At 40.9% G+C, this 18,002-nt stretch overlaps 1 protein-coding gene across 5 annotated transcripts in view; it reads left to right on the top strand.

The window, feature by feature from the left end:
* Window positions 1-18,002, top strand: part of MSRB3 (methionine sulfoxide reductase B3) — a 147,309-nt gene that overhangs the window by 71,087 nt on the left and 58,220 nt on the right. For all 5 annotated transcript variants that reach the window (XM_073327875.2, XM_073327879.1, XM_073327878.1 and 2 more), the window contains one exon: window positions 7,425-7,453. In XM_073327875.2, coding sequence (XP_073183976.1) covers window positions 7,425-7,453 — 29 coding nt within the window. The remainder of the gene's footprint in view (window positions 1-7,424; window positions 7,454-18,002) is intronic.

The raw sequence follows: 18,002 nt of genomic DNA, 5'->3' as shown, positions 1-18,002 counted from the left end.
CTGTGTGGTACTCAATGTGAAATCCATCAGTGACTGAGTTTGGTTCCGAAAGAGATGAGGAATGCCTTGAATTTTCTGGTAGCATAGAGTGGTATTGCACTGAACGCTTCTAGGAAATGTACCAAATGGGAATATTTGTGCAAAAAAGGTACAGTTGAAATACAGTCGCACAGTTGGTGCTGTGACTCAGTTCACTAGCACTTGACACTAGCAAATGAACCCTTTGCCACAAGCAGGGGCAGCTCTACCTATTTTGCTGCCCCAAGCAGTCGCCGCCGAATTGCCGCCACCGCAACAGCAGCCGAGCTGCCGCCAAATTGCTGCCCCGGGACATGGACTGCTGCCCCATTCTCATTGCCACCCCAAGCAGCTGCTTGGAAAGCTGGTGCCTGGAGCCAGCCCTGGCCATAAGCCTGTGCTTTATCCAGTTTACAGGAGTCAGTGAGCAGCTGCACAGCATGCCATTCCTGGAGTTTTCACATGCCATCTATGTCTTTTGTGGCAAGTTGGAAGAACAGTTTATTCTACAAGTCCTCAATAGCGCCTTAATGAAAGAATTACACAACTCTACTGATTAGTGAACAGGCTGAGCAAATCTTATTGATGCCGGCAGCTGCTTCAGCCCCCCTATTCCCAGCCTTGATCTCTAGCATGTGAGTACTGTCTCCCTTGGATGTAGCTACAGAGCTAATGGGAAAAGGCTTGATTCACTGTTTTTGTTTGACAAGAGTGGCTTATAGGAGCTCCAGTAACTAGAGTAAATACAAATATGTAGATTTTGTAATAAGTGCATGGGTAACTTTAAATTCTTAATTTGCCAACCTCTTGGCAAACCTCATAAGTATTAGTTTAGATACCTTTAAAATGTGAGCAACAAGTATATGTATGTTTGCTAATAGACATGCAAATATCCAATTCCTGTAACATTTTCATATCTGTCTTAGGGATGGGCGAACCAGTTTAGAAAACTAACAGTAGATGTCCACTTTTCTCTGATTCCTGACGAGCCATATACCAAGACCAACTTTAACAATTGTTTTTCTGTAACTCTGGCAAACTCTACCAGGCTGGCTGCTGCCTATAAATTTCATGGATGCTAAGACATCTTCGGCTAGTCCAGGAGCACATATAATTAGAACGTCAGCCACAATCTAGGAGAGCACTAAATCTGAGACTTCTCCCTTTGTACATTCCCTTGATGGAACATCACCAACAGTAGAGTGTTTTCTGGGGAGGATACAGGGAATTCGGGAATCGTATAGTCTGTTGGGTAGAGGAATTTGGAGAGGGTAGGACTTCCAGAATGGGAAGGATATGCCTGGAGCTGGAAGAAGGTGGTAGAAGAATGCGAAGCACCATAAAGGACAAAGTAAGAGAAGAGAGACACTCTTCCTCCTCCCTCACCCCCAATACGAGTTGATTAATATTTCAGAAGTCATCCAATGAAACTTCTGAAATTGTTTAGTTTCACCATTATCAGTCACTACTGAGGTGCAAGCCCCTATTTAAAATGTTTAAGGGTAAGGTGTAATAAATGCCAAGATTTCTATGGATACTAATGACCACATTCTGTCCTGAGTTACCCATGTGTAGTACCCATGGACTTCAGTGGGAGTTTCATGTGTGTCTGAGGGCAAAATTTAGCTTTACATGCTTAGAAATGTCAAGTTTGTATCCTGTTTCCTGTGTTTTAAAATGCATGCCATCTTGGATTGACTACACATCAGCCCTGACTGGAAGAACTAGACTCTTCAGTCAGTCCTGGTTACTCTATGTTAAGTTTAGTCATATTTACTGTATCTAGCCTGACAGATAATTGGGCACAGTGAATAGGTATTGAACTACATAACAAGCTGCAGAAAATTCACATATGTTGTCTACAATAACATTAATATAAACATTGCGGGGAAATCATTCTGGAGTCACTCTGTTGACCACAGTTGAGTTAAAACTGTTCTTTTCAGTTCAGCAGTTGAACACAAACACACACAATAACATCCTACATACAGTTAGTGAAGCTGTTTCTCTTACAGGCTGAGAAGGGAAGAGATTTTTTTTTTCTTTTTTAAATACTTGGAAGGTGCTTAGATACCACAGTAATGGGGTTGTATAAATCCCTTGATGGATAATTACACCAGGTATTAGTTTTCAATCCATGATTTTTTTTTCCTTCTTTCTTTTTGGAAACTTGTCTTGTTGGTTGGGGCTTGGTGCATAAATAGGGTTTTGTGAGCATTTTTGGTTGAGACACTGTCTATGCTTGGAAAGAGGATGAGGCTGCTGATAATATTACTTATCTTAGTATTATCTGTATTTGGGAGAAAATGGGAAGAATGATTAGAGATTTTATTTCATTCTGCCAGCAGTGATCAGGACATCAGTTTGACTACAATTTGTCAGACTGCTTGTATGCATGTTTTACATCTGTGTCTCCACGGCCATAGACAGTCTGGAGCAAAGTTTATTCACACAACCCTATGAAAAAGTAGAAAGTAATAAGTGAAGAAAGCTGGCCCATAGTTACTATTTATGTTTCCAACTCCAAACTTCCAACTTCTTGATCAACCAAAGCTCCGTTTTGAGTGGTATGAAATTGCTAATATTTCTCCAGCCAAAGCTATACCTGGTATTATTGGGGAAAGCAAAAAGATAGCCTGGTATCCATATAAAATATGAGTCCGAGGAAAAAGTACTGACAAACTGAAAGGGGTCAATGCTCTCTCCCTCCCTCTTGTAACTATTACAAGGAAAAGAGCTGTTGTAAAGATAGGAACTAAGGAGGCTGCAGCAGATGCTATTCAAGGAGGCAGTGAGCTTTATAGTATCTGTTCCCTGTGTTCATTTAATTCCAAGTAAAACAAATCTCTCACTCAGTTGTGAAGAAGGCTAAAGAATCTGATAGAGACTCAGACAGGGAAGGACAGAGGAAGAAAAATTAGTAATGGTGCTAATGTTGAGCTGCTGCAGAAGATTAGTGGAATTCTCTATTAAAGACCTGTGGGCAATGCCCCCCCGCATCCCAAAAAAACCTGCTCCACTGACAAATGGCACATCAATGCTCATATGCCAGATATTCACAGTTGTATTTGTGCCACTACTGGTCCATCTGCAATATGTGCCACAGGCCAGTTGTTGTTACATTTCAGTTATATACTGGAAGAATATATGACAGTCAACAGCATAGAAACACTTTGAGAGAGACGAGGTAGGTGAGGTAATATCTTTTAGTGGACCAACTTCTGTTGGTGAGAGAGACTTGGTTTTGAGCTCCAGAGAGCTCTTCTTCAGAATCATTTTGTGATTCTCACTGCTCAGTTTTGTTGGGAGAGAGGCTTCAGGGTCAAAACATCAGGTTTAAATCACCTAGGTGTCCTGGAACCGCAGGTTTAGTTCCTCTCAAGGTTGATTTGCCTTTCATCTTTCCAAAGTAGATGAGGTGACTAACATGCAATTTATTGTGTTTGACCCTCAAAAGAGGCTTTCTCCACTCCCTGTGGATATTTATAGATCTCATGGCACCTTCTGTAAGAGTAAAGGGTTTGTCTGAATGTCCTTAGCTAACATTTCCCAATACTCCAGTTTCACTATTTTTTGTTTTTCTGTGTTAGTAGTTTTGTTTGCTTGCCCTGCATTCCAGCATCATGCTATATGTTTATGGATTGTAAAGCACTTTGCGATAAAAGGCACTTTTATCAATGAACAACCGGAGCCATCCCTTGGGTATGGCGAATTGGGACGACAGCTCCGGGCTTTGCGCTTTTGGGGGCCTAGCAGGCCGGTGCAATTGGCCAGCGTGGTCGGTCCAGGAAGTGATGGGTCAGTTTTGGAAGAGACGGATTCGTCACTTCGACCCCAAGCCCTGCACCACCCTAGGGATGGCCCTGTGTACAACAGTATAATCTTCTGCTCCCTGTGTGTCTGAATGCTGCTGTTACTTTCAGAACATTCCCATAGGGCAAAGGAGAAGGGAATATACAGGAGGGATAAAAGATGAAGAATGAGAATCACAAGAGTTTTAGTTAAGCAATAGACTTATTACACTCAAGGAAAAACAAACAATGGAAACAATATTAAAAGTAGTTTACAAAGTGAGTATGTGGGTCCATGTCATAAATCTTGCTTTTCAGCATACTCAGATTGGAGCAAATAACAGAACCACAAAGTCCTTCCTGCTAGTTAATGTAATAAAGTCATAGGGAATATTTTTATTTTTAATAGAACAAGTTGTCCTTGGAACTTACTTCCGGGAATTTGTTTGATACCATCTCTGTTATTGGTGTTTCCTTGTTCACAGTTTTAATGGCCATATGAACCTAGTTTCTGATATGTTAATCTGCTGTATTGCAAAGGGAGAAATATAATGACTTTGAGGTGTAAGATGAAATCCTGGTTCCATTGAAGGCATTGGAAGCTTTGCTATTGCCTTCAGTGGGACCAGCATTTTACCCCTAAATTCTAGCCGTACCTCTTTCAACCATTCGAAACAAAAACATCTTCTTAAATATCTTCCTTCTTGACATTTGAATCCTTCCATTCCTGGAGAATTGCTTTTTCAGTCTTTCCTCGAAGTCATTGCTTAGTTTTAGTGTCAGAGACACTTCATTATTCTTGACCTTTTTTCCCTTTTTCAATTCTTCAATCGATACCATTTCTGTAATATTGTGTCCTAAATTTTGCCCAGTACTCTAAGATTTGGTCCCTGTAGCTCTCTCTACAGTGGTATAATGTTCTCTTATTAAATGATTTCTATGGCAACATCCCAGTGTTCTGTTTGCTTTCATAGCAACTGCTAGACATTAAGTTCTATTCATTTCTTACCCCAGATCGGTTTCCTGGTTTGCTGTCCTGTAATTTACGACTATTTAGAGCTTTAGTACTCATTACATTGCCCAGTGACCCCTGGCAACACCCCTCCTCCCCCCACTTTCTGGCTTGGTGGTTGTTGCAGCAACTCACGGTGTGTTACATTTCACATGACAAGGTGAATAATAGGTCTCCAGCCCAATCAAAAAGCTAGTCCTGTTTCCAGCTTATGACACTACATATCAAGATAGCACTGGAGTGGCCATGCTGTGTAATGTCATGAAGTAAAAGCTGTTTCACGAAAGGAAAAAAGTAAAACCTGAAGCAGCCCAATCACGAGAGAAGAACAAATACAGATGAAGTAGCATGTTTATTGCCACAAAATTAACCACTGAATAGAGCTAAAGAGAGACGAGATCTATACTGTGTCTAGGTGGTGTTGATGAGAGCGAAAAGTGATTGTCTGTTTTTGATAAAAATGGTTTTGGAACGCATTTCCTCAGTCTACAAAATTTGCCCAAATTAAACTGGTGGGAAACCAGAGAACTTCAGTGAAGCTGTCCCACTATGGCCTTTTGGGATCCTGGCCCTCTTTAAGAAGAGAAGTTGCCCTGTCACCTCTATTTGGAAAATATGCCATGTATGGGGCACATAGTGATTCTAGCACCTGGCAGCCATAGAAAAGCCTTGCTATTATCTTGGATCCCATATTCATATTAATTGTATTGATGCTCAGTAAGTCTAGGCATCTGAGGTGTTCAAATAACATGGTGATGGGTATGACCAAACTGCATAAATAGATACAGTGCAACTTGGTGAGAGTATTTAAGCAAAATATACTGAATCTCTTTGTTTGGAATTGCTCTGTATTTTTTTTCTTTTGTATGAAAAGAAATTCTGTGGGAATACCCATTGTAAGTCACATGCATAAATGTTTGCAAGAGCAGGCCCTTCCACGCCAGTTTGAAAAAGGAACTAAAATAGAGTGTTAACTGTACAGCTTTTCCCATTGTGTTGATTTTGAATGTTTATGAATTACATGTTTTCTTTGTTTAATGCTTCTGTTAGCTCTTGATAAAAATGAATAAGAATGTGTTTCTGCTGTAAGTATCAGAAAATATCATTGTATTTTCTTCTCCACTCCATCCTTTGAGTGAGGTTTTCATTTAAACTGCGCAAGAGGGAGAAAATGGGGAGAAGTGGGAAGGGAAAAGGGAGGCTGGTACATTTCTAGTTTCCTTTTTGATTAACTCACCCCCTCCCTTTCTCTTGCTTTCCCCCTATACTTCCATAAACATTGTGTACGTTTGTCCAATTATCTTGAACGTAGAGGATTAACATTAATTTACACTTATAGGTTCTCACCTTACGATTATCTTGACATTGTTTTTAGACATGTCAAAGTCTGTCTATCTATATTTTGTTCCTATACTTTAGTTATTTTTCACAAAGCAAGGTTGTAACTTCCAAAGCCATCCCAGCATCCTGTCACAGATTCAAAGAGCCAAATGTTTTATTTCTCTCTTGATTAAATGCATTTCCCCAAAAAGTCTTTCTGCCAGTTAACTTCCTCTAACAGGACTCCTGCTGGTCAGTTCTTGTATCTTGCTGTGGCAGCTGTGAGCATATATACAACTGATTGAACGATATACATCTGACTGGAGCATGCCCGCTAATTGGTTTGAGAGATAGATATAGACAATGCTGTCTTATAGCCGCTTGTTCAGATAGACCCAGTGGTAGGGTTAATTCTGCTTGACAGCACATCAGCAGCATCTTGAGAATAATTACCCAACTTAAGTTTTCCCACAGCTGAACTGAGAGCTTCAAAGGCTTCTGAATTTACAACTATTATTAACCTATATCTGAAACATAATGTTCCCACAAGGGCTAGACTATTTCTCCTTCTTATTAAATGTACAGGTTATTAGGTTCATTTGCTATGTGCTAAGCACTTAGAAGACAATACTCCTTGTTAGAGAGTGAAAATCTGTAGTACACAACAAGGAGGATAATTGTGCATCTAGCACACATCATTATCTTTGCTAAGACATCAAAATTCATTCAACTTGTGTTTAAAGAGAACAGAACTATTTTTTTCTATTTGCAGAATGAATAAATTAAAGACACACAAATCCCTCATAAGATGTTGTCCAACTAAATACTGATCGTTGTATACAATACGTATGATATTAATGAAATAGTATCTGGTTCAAAAATAGATTAGAAACGTTCATGAATATATGGAATCCTGTTAATGACTTTTTGAAAATTAAAATGAATTAGAACAATATGTATTTCATAACTACAAGTATGTGCTGTAATTCATAGTTATATAACTTAATCCTGTTTTTATATTTACATCCTGTGTTTGGTTTCCCTTGTGCGTTTTATTTTTCTTTTAAAATTTCTCTTCTTTATATCTGTACATTGTGCAAATCCAATAAAAGTATTAAACATGAAAAGCAGCATTTGGGATTAAAATTGATTTGCATGCGTGAATTATTAAAACACAGAGTTATGCCTACTTCTTAAATACAGTAGTTTTTTCCTCTTGTCAACTAGTTTCCATGATTAAAAGCAGTTCTTATAATGTAAATTCTTTTTGCTTCCCTTTGCAGGTCAGAAACAAAGTTTGACTCCAATTCAGGTATGTTCAGATTTACAATGTCATGCTGAATACACTGTATTCATGTTATACTCATCAGACTAATTTATCAGTTTGGCTTCAATTTTAATGAGACTGAGGCAGGCCAATCTTGAAAAGGATCTAAGTTTTCTCACCACCTAAGAATAGCATTGTTATCACTGATGCCTTTAATTCATTCTCTTCATTGGTTCATATCTTCTTTTACTTTCTTCTTTTTACCTTGAGGTGATCACCAGGAAGCCATTATTTTGCCATAGGTTTTAACTGATCCATCTTTTTAAAAAAAAAAAATCATGATAAAAAGTAAAGCAAGCAGAGGGGGGAGGGAGATCTTGGTAATTATCATTACCTTTAAAAAAAATTTTTTCTTCCTCGTGGACAGAGACATTTCATGAGAATTTGAATTTTGTGCAGCCTGTATGTCAAGAAGCAGGTGATTTGTTGTGAAATTTTCATGACAGATGCATGTACACAATGCATGCCAGACCAGCCTGCAGACTTCTCTATAGTAGGTTTACCAACAGGCAATCTCTCTCAACTTACCTTTTTCGAGAATTTTAATGTGTTACAGGGAAAAAAGCGAAAGTCAGTATAACAGATTCATGTGTATCTAACAAGACAAAACACACAAAGCAGCAAACAGAACTGTTTTCTCTAAATGGGGATGGTGAAAGCAGACTGCTACTTGTTAAGCTACTTCTACCCGGGTTTTTGTTTGTTGAAGTTATAAAATAGTATGCCCTTAAATTGTAAAAGTAATTTCTTATACTGAGAGCAGCTGAAATATCTATTACTTGAAACAGTCACTCCAAAATACACATCTTAGTTAAGAAGGAAAATATTATTTTAAATAGAAAAACAATATTAATATAATTTCAGAGCAGTCTTGTAATTAAGTTAGTTACTCCATGAATTTATTTAATGCAGGGTTTGAAATTATTATACTTATGAAAACTTTACAATGTTAGTGACCTAGAAGTCTCTCAGAAATGACATATTTCCTTTCTTCCCATTTATAGCAGTGATCTCAATTTGAATTGTGAGGTACCTGTACTATTTTCCCTTTTCTTTTTACACTGGACTGTATCTTTGCAGCAGCCAGTATAGGGTGTGAAATCTGAAGAGTGAAGCACTTACAAGACCCAATTCATGATTCGTATTTGAGTGATATTGTTGTGGTTTTAATTAATATTGTTGTGTTTGGGGTTCCTAGTTGCAGATATGGCTCAAGGGAGGTAAATGCTCATTTTGGTGCCCATGGCACCAAATGGAAGGGCAGGGTAGTTTTAAAAATGTTTTCTGAAGTATTTTTTGTAAAACTACTTAAAGATGGCATGGAACATAACTACCAATTGTTGCTCTTCCTTGTTGCCTAATTGGAATGAAAATGCTCGTTAAAGAATTCCCCTTTGCAATGAATATGTTTAAGGTATGAACAAGGATGCTGGCATTCTGTATGGTTTTGTTCTTTCTCTCCTGATGGGCAATATTTACCATGCTTTTTCTTTAGAGTGACTACGCTGGGAATAGAAAGAGGGTAGAGGCATAGAAAGCTTAGTGGAATACTGATGCCATCTCGTAGTCATGCCAGAGAGCTGCTTTGAATATTCGGTCAGTCACCATGCTTGGGAAATCCCCTACTTCTGGTATGAATGTGTCTTTAACATGGACAGATGTGGTAGCACCCACCTTTAACACCATGATGTATGTGCCTTCATCCTGAAATGTGGAAAGTTGGTCTGTTGCCTGTCGATCTGTCTACTTTTGAAGGGCTGCTCCTACGTGGTAATGATGATGGCTTCAACTGTTAAATTAAGGGCTACCTTCAGTTCCTTCGTGGAAGCTTGAGGGAAATATTTGTCTGCTAGTATTTTGACATCCTCTTTTTCTATTTGAAGTCCAACTGCTGTGATTTCTCAGCAAGCAATGGTCTGGAACAAGTTTGCAGGAAGGAAACATTCTTGTTTCTTCATCTCATTTTTCATATCAAAGTCCTTCCTGTTTTGTGGAGAAATGAGGAGGAGATGAGTGGTGGGATATATATAGGGCCTTACCAAATTCACAGTCTATTTTGGTCAATTTCATGGTCATAGGATTTTAAAAATCATAATTTTCATGATTTCAGCTATTGGAATCTGAAATTTCAAAGTGTTGTAATTGTAGGGGTCCTAAAGGAGTTGTGTGGGGGGGGTGGCAAGGTTACTGTAGGGGAGTTGAGGTACTGTTACCCTTTCTTCTGCGCTGCTGCTGGCAGGGCGCTGCCTTCAGAGCTGGGCAGCTGGAGGGCGGTGGCTGCTGGCCGGGAGCCCAGCTCTGAAGGTAAAGAGCCACCACCAGCAGCAGCGCTGAAGTAAGGATGGCCTGGTATCGCCGCCCTTCCTTCTGCGCTGCTTCCTGCAGAGCTGGGCCCTCAGTCAGCAGCCGCCACTGTCCAGCTCTGAAGGCAGCAGTGCAGAAGTAAGGACGGCATGGTATGATATTGCCACCCTTACTTCTGCCCTGCTGCTGGCAGGGTGCTGCCTTCAGAGCTGGGCGCCCAGCCAACAGCTGCTGCTCTCCAGACACCCAGATCTGAGGGCAGCACAGAAATAAGGGTGGCAATACCATGACCCCTCTAAAATAACCTGGTGACCTTCCTGCAAATCCCTTTTGGATCAGGACCCCTAATTTGAGAAACGCTGGTCTCCCCCAGTGAAATCTGTATAGATAGAGTAAAAGAACACAAAAGACCAGATTTCACGGTCTGTGGCATGTTTTTCATGGGCACAAATTTGGTAGGGGCGTAGATACATACTTTTCTTGAATACTTTTTTGTTTGCATCAGGCTAATTTGGTGGCCAAGCTTCCCTTTTTCTGTTTTGTCCTTAGCGTCACAGACCGGGAGTGTATTTTCTTTCCTTGTCAAGCAAATAGAACAGATTGGGGGAGTCCTGACTTGCTCCCTATGCAGTCATCGTTTTGAGATGGATAAGTGTGTCTGGTTGTGTCCTTTGGACTCAACGTGAGGGACAGCTGCCTGGATTGGTAGTTGGAGCCAGAGTAAGGATGCTTATGGCTTACCCTCAGAAAAGATCCCATGCTTCCCAGCTCTGGGCACAGGGCTGACCTTTCAGGAGGAAGCCATCTTTGCTTTCTTTATAGTTAAAAATTTCCCACTGTGGCAGAGGAAGGGGAAAATAAAGTTGTTCAAATTCTGGCATTTAAACAGGCTAGAAAAACTGTAGTGCCACATCAGAAAATTATTTTTTGTGGGGTGGTGTATTGAGGAGAGATGGCCTTGCTGGTGTGTCTTTGAAGGAGGCTGAGGACAGGAGCCCTCAGCCTACAGTGCTTCTGCCCCTGGAGACAGGACATTCTTGTTTGCTGACTGACAACTCCATAATTGCCTCAAAAACCAGTTGGAGAACATTTCAGTCTCTCTGGTCACTCTATTACAGACCTAAAAGTGGCAATACTTCAACAAAAAAACTTCAGAAACAGACTCCAACGAGAGACTGCTGGATTGGAATTAATTTGCAAACTGGATACAATTAACTTAGGCTTGAATAAAGACTGGGAGTGGATGGGTCATTACACAAAGTAAATCTATTTCCCCATGTTTATCTCCCCCTACCCCCTGCTGTTCCTCAGACGTTCTTGTCAACTGCTAGAAATGGCCCACCTTGATTATCACTACAAAAGGTTTCTCTCTCTCCCCCCCTCCTCCCTCCACTGGCTCTCCTGTTGGTAATAGCTCACCTTACCTGATCACTCTCGTTACAGTGTGTATAGTAACACCCATTGTTTCATGTTCTCTGTGTATATAAATCTCCCCACTGTATTTTCCACTGAATGCATCTGATGAAGTGAGCTGTAGCTCACGGAAGCTTATGCTCAAATAAATTTGTGAGTCTCTAAGGTGCCACAAGTCCTCCTTTTCTTTTTATAATTGCCTCAGTGCCTTAAAGGGGAAGGAGCCATTCATAAATACTTGACTGCTGGACCTGTTTTGACTGAGAACTAGTACTGATGGTGTTGTAATGACCTATATTTACCCCTTGTAATGTAAACACAATAATGGTCACGTGAGAGTTTGTGGTGAATATCTTTTGAAAGAGATTCTACCTTGTGAAATAGATAAATATACTTGTTTTGATGCCTATGATGTAAGTCAGTATGGGTAGAATTCTTTTGACTGAATAATAAAGAATCCCAGCTGTTGGAACCTGGTACTCTGTTACCCTGTGATTGCAGTAACTTTCATGTGCGTACGTTGTATGTATTTGGTGGGATGGGAAGAATGGAAACTATTCTTGAAGTGCAAAAATCTACTGTAGGGGAAGAAGGGGAAAATTTCCTTCTGTTCCTTTCCTAGCAACATGTGTGAAAATACTGAAAAATAAAGAAGACATGACTATATTTTTTTTCTGAAGCTGGCATAAAGTCTGGAATGTAGCTTTTTAAAAAAAAAGTCTAATATGTTCATTGTAAATTCAGACTTTGGAAGCATTGTACAACACTGAAATATTAGGCAAACATTGTCAAAGGAAGATTAATTTGAACTTGAACATTTAATTTAAAAGTGTGCTGTAAAATTTCTGTATTGATGATTAGTATTTATCATGTAAATAGCTATAACATCTGCACAGAACACATAGTTTTCATCCTCGTGACTAAAAAATTTGTCTGAAACTTTTTTGTGTGCTAATTTTGTATCTTTATCAAGGGCAAAATTTTGCCTCCAAGAACATGAAATTAGCTTCATGCCGTAAATGTTCTCATGTGACAAAATGACTGTGGTTTACTTTTATATCATGGTATTATGGATTTAAATAATATTTAAATAATTTTAATACAATAGATTTTTTGCTTTAATATATATAAGAAATACTTTAAAAATGTAGTATTTGTCTTCCTGTTCTCTCAAAATTGCCATTCATAATAGTAACCCATGAAAAACAAAGCTGAGAATATGTCCTTGGCATTTGGTATGGTATCATTTAGATGATTATGATAATTAATTAATAATAAATTGTATAGAGGTCCCATTGTGCTAGGTGATTGTTCCAAAATGCCACCTGAATTTCCAACCAATGTGACCATTCTCTTGTTGTAGATCAATATCATCCTGTTGGCAGTAAATTAGATCTGATTAATGTTGTGTAGACTTGTAGAGGTATATCTGACACAGAAGGATTTTAAATCAAGGGAAATGTCAATCTTATAAATACTAAGTATTATTATTTTATTACTATAACATTCTTAATCTGTAGATCTCAAAGCAGATAGCTAAGTATCATTATCCCCATTTTACTAGTGGGGAACCAGAGTTACAGAGAGGTGGAGTAAGTTGCCAGTGTTACACAGTGTGAGAACCACAGAGTCAGAATAAATCTCAAGTCTCCTTACTCCCTGTTTGTGGCCTTATCTGTTGAACTGTGCTACAGTTTATAAACAGTGTAGCTGACAAGTAGCCACATCACTGTGAAGTCAGATTTGTTCTGATCAAGAGAAAAACGTCACTTTATGTTGGCAGATACTTACAGATGGCCTAGACTGTGTAGAGAGTTGTATGATTATTATGGTAGTGCTCAGATGTCCTGATCATGCCCAGCGACCCATTGCACAGGTGCAGCACAAACATAAAAGTAGTCTCTCCCCCAAGAGCTTACAAATTGTCTAGCGTGCTACACTTAAGGAAATGCCACAATAGAACTGGGAATTTCATTTTTCCTGATCAACTGGCCAATCCATAACCACTTCATTCTGCTTGTGGGGTTTTTACCCACCTGGTTCTCCTTTGTCACTGAGCAGAAAGTAGGCCACCCCCCTGGATAAGAACTCCTGGGTCATTGTGAGACCAGCTGAACTGAGTGGGAGTAAAAGGCAGAAGTGCATTCATGTGTTTGAAGGAGGGGCCAATCCTTTCTTCACTTAGGGCATCAGGCATCATTGCTTTACAATGAGTCTCTTGCATATAAATTGAATTGTGAGTCTGTCATGAACAGGTGATTTAACAGAAAAGAGAGACAGGCATGCATGTCTGGTGGTATATGGGGAGAGTTTTAATGTGCTGTATAGAATGGATTGTAAAATATAAGAATTGTGTACACGGCCCTTTTTCACTCTGTATAATGTGTATATTTCAGGTGATCATTGCACACACTTTGTGGTAATAGTAAAGTACCCAAAAAACAACCTTTAGTTTGATGGTATCACCGAAGAGAACTTCTCTTGTAGAACCTTCAGCTACCGCTTAGTTTTTCCTCTGGTTGTTTTTCTGTCGATTTTTTTCCCCCCCATCAGGAAACCTGCCTCTCCTCCATATGTTCTCCTGGAACTGCAACTCAGAGTTCAAGTGTTGCATTAGCAGGAACTTCCCTAATTTAACTACAGAAGAGGCAGAAGTGCTGGTGCAAAATGCCAGTGAGCACTTTCCTCTTTTGTTCATGTAACCCTTCTGCCATGTGTCATTGGCAGCAACGAGGGCTGGGTTCAAATATTAAAACTAACCAGCACCACCTACTGGAGCCCCCACCCAGAAACCTGAGGAAAATGCTAAAGCTTCTCTGGACACCCTTAGCAGGCAATACGTCCCTGCTTACAAGCATGGCGTTTGTATATAAATCAAGGATTTAAGGGGACACGGCATTAACTTGGGAAAACGCAGCTACAACATATATAAGCACTAATAATAAAGTAAAACACCCACTCTGTGGTATCTCTGGCAGTAGTCTTTTAACTGGGTCCCCAGAGTCTGAGAGTGCATTCAGGCAGGCCTGTCTCGAGCTTCTAGGGGGAGTGCTGCCTGGTCTGCCTTGAATCTCCAACACCTAACACATTTATGGCGATTTCAGCTTTACAGGAGGCCTTCAGTGGAGTTCACTCAGGGCTGCTGCCGCCTTCTGCAGCTTCACCAAAGAGCCACCTCTGTGTCTTGCCACAAACCCATCTCTGTGCCTGTTGACTCTCACTGCGGAGTCACCTCTGTGTCATCTCTTTGCAAAGTCTTCAGTGTGGAATATTGCATGTAGGACCATAGAGCAGAATCCCTGACACAACGTAGGAGCACCTTACCCCTCCTTCTTTCTCTGTTCATTCCCACCACCCTACCAGTTCAGAGTTTGTGAACAGTTCTGTTCATTCTTCAAAGTGTCACTGGAGGATTTCTGGGTAAAAAGTTTATGCAAATGAACTATCTCTGTAGCCATACTCCCCCTTGTTCACCAGGAGGTGGTGGCAGAGAGGGCTTTCCTTATGGAACTTCTGTCTGGTCTGGAGTCCTGAGTAAACAACTTCAGAAACAGCTTTTGGACAGTCTTTCCCCTGTTCACCAACTTCTGAATTTATGTTATGGAAACCACGGTAGGTTTGGACCACAGGGCTTATGTTCAGGGACGGAGCTTTGAAAGAAAACTTTACAAAATTTAGAAGATGCAGTTTGTCACTGCTCAGCGATACTGTTTGTAAGACACAGATTATAGTGATGGTGAAAGTAGTGGGAAATGGGGAAAAAGGAAGGAATTAAAAAAATGTGTATAACTTCATTTGTACTCCAGTAATATAATGTCAAGTAAATATTTTCCTCACTCAGACCAGAGAATGGAATGTGGAAACCTTGTAAAATAAGAGAGGTGCAAATACTGTGCCTCTGAAACAGATATTTGCAGCAGTTGAATACACAAATGCATGCAAGGATGCACACTGTGTTGCATTTGCTTATGCAAGTTAACCTGACTTGATATGATGTTTGTTCCTCTAAAAATGAAAGTGCTTCTCTTGAGCAAGTGCAGCATCTCCAGAGACCGTTTCTCTCCTGTCTCACTCCTTTATTTATTTCTGTTTAGAAATGCAAAATATACAGTGCCTTTGTTTATCTGTCACTCCCTTGACAGTTATTTTGAAAAACAATCCCATTAAAGTCTGCAGCTAACCTACAAGAGTCACCAGCAAAACTCATCCCCCAACTAAAGCATGTCCCAAGCAAAAACTAAACATCAGTCTTCATTGGACCTTCCCTCCCCCAAAAGCCTAAAATTCAAATGTGGACTAAACAATCAAACATTTTATCAATACCTACTAAAAAATTTTAGGAGTGTTTAATAGATTTAGACCTCATTTAAAGACAGGAAAGGGATCCTCTGGAGGGTATAGTAAACTCAGATTAATATCTACAATATGCTGAGGAATGCTCACGAACTGGGACAAAACATTTTGACATGTCTAATTCATAAAGTAATGAAGAGCTAAATAGTGCCCTGACTTGTGATAACTATAAAATTGATCAGCAGCCTGTTCTATTTTCTCTTTGCTACATAGGAGTAGAAAAGTTGGTCAGATTGTTCACCATACATCGCAGTATCTGGACTTATGGTGGCTTGTCTACATTACAAAATTAAGTTGACTTTATCTAATTCGACCTCGAGCCTCCAAATTAATTAAGTCTGTTGTGCGTGGCCACGCCATGCTCATTGTCTCGATGGCGTATGTCCTCACTAGCAGCTTCTGCATCGATGCTCAAAGTGGTGCATCGTGGGTAGCTATCCCAAAGTGCAGCTTGCTGCAGTGTGTTTTGGGAAGTTTGTGCAATGCCTCAAAACATTGTCACAGGGGAGAATGGGCACATTGCGTTGGCATCCCATGACGCATTGCCCGCCCTCCCTCATATCAATGGCAAATAACCCAGTGGTTTTTGCGCCTTAAAACCGCCATGCGTATGCCATAACCCCAGAAGCATGGAGCCTGTTCAGTTGTGCACTCTTGTGAGCATCTCAAACACCTCGTGCCTTTTCCTGCAGTATTTCCAGAGCTGAAGTAGGGCTCATTGCGTGGAACATAGCCATGTCATGCAAGCAGCCCTGCTGCAAGCCACTGAAAAAAACAATTCACAGTTGTTGCTGGCAGTCACAGAGCAGCTGCACTCTGTTGAGTGCTGTTTCTGGTCCTGTGAAACAAGCACTGACTGGTGGGACCGCATCGTTTTGCAGGTATGGGATGATGAGCAGTGGATGCAGAACTTTCGAATGAGAAAGGCCACCTTCCAGGAACTTTGTACAGAGCTTTCCCCTGCCGTGCAGTTCAGCAACACAAAAATGAGAGCTGCTCTGACAATGGAGAAGCAACTGGTGATCACTATTTGGAAGCTTGCAATGCCAGACAGTTACCGGTCAGTGGGGAATCAATTCGGAGTAGGTAAATCAACCGCGGGAGCTGCTGTGCTCCAAGTGTGCAGGGCCATTAATCGACTTCGACTACGAAGGGTAGTGAATCTGGGAAATGTGTGGGACATAGCGGATGAGGTTCCCTAATTGTGGTGGGGCGATAGATGGCATACATATCCCCATTTTGGCACTAGACCACCCTGCCAAAGAGTACATAAACCTTGGAAGTAGGATCTAGGGTACAGCAGCCTTGAACGGATTTGTGACCTTATTGCAATTATCTACACCAATATGGAGTGATCTTTTTTGTATTTTATCAAAGGTGGATAAATAATACTACTCTGGATCAGTGTTCCCTCTAATTTTCCCACTTGTGAGGAATGAATTTTGTTATGTGCACCAATATGGAGGTGATGTGTGACGAATCACCTCCATATTAGTGCACATAACAAAATTAATGGGGTGTGAGGGGTTCGGCATGTGGGAGGGGGCTCAGGGCTAGGGCAGAGGGTTGGTGTGGGGGGTGGGCTGGGTTGAGGGCTCCGGCTGTGGTTGCAGGCTCTGGGGTGGGGCCAGGGATGAGGGGCTCAGGGCTGGGGCAGAGTGTTGGGGTGGGGGGCTGAGGGCTGTGGCTGGGGTGTGCAGACTCTGGGGTGTGGCCAGGGATGAGGAGTTTGGGGTGCAGCAGGCTGCCCCAGGGCTGGGGCCAGAGGACTCTCCCAGCTGTCCCTTCGCTGGCAGCAGCGAGCTCCGCGGGAGGGGCCATGCTCTCCTCCCACCAGGAGCATCGAGGTACAGGGGAGGGGCCCGTGGCAGCCCTGCATGCCCCAACTAACTTGCTCCCATCCCCTAGTCCCCGCCCACCCTCTACCTCTCTCCTCTCCAGGGTGCTGCTGTGCGGCCATTTATAGCCTGCTGTGTGACCACGCAATTTAGAGGGAATTTAGCTCTGGATTATATCCTCAAAGCCTCAAGCCATTCCCTTCTTTCTGCCCATCTCATGTGTTTAGTAACCTAACTCCAAGGTTACCAAGGAACTCACCATCTCAATGAACTAGAAAACACACTGGATTAGCCACTTTTGTTCCAAGCAATTAGAAAGCACTGTGTTGTGGCATTTAAAAAATCTGTGTGTGTTAAAGGGCTTTGCCCGAGGAACTAAAAATTTAATGTCAGCAAGGATTATTTATTTTCTTTCTCTTCCACTTATTTTAGCAATCACTCCTCCTTTTACAAATCTCCTGTCTTGCTCAGAGACAGTAGCTTTCAGATATACTTAAGTTACTGTTGTAATGGAAATATTTCAAGAAAAAGCTTTTCCAATTTAATAGTATTAATGTAAGCAAATCTGCCAACTGTATCTGGAAGAATAATTTGTACTGTTCTAGCTAATTATCAGAGGCCCCCTT

Source organism: Lepidochelys kempii, chromosome 1, assembly GCF_965140285.1.
Source record: "Lepidochelys kempii isolate rLepKem1 chromosome 1, rLepKem1.hap1, whole genome shotgun sequence".
In the NCBI taxonomy this organism is placed as follows: Eukaryota; Metazoa; Chordata; order Testudines; family Cheloniidae; genus Lepidochelys; species Lepidochelys kempii.
Note: the sequence above shows the minus strand (reverse complement) of the source record. Positions and strands in the feature narration are given on the sequence as shown.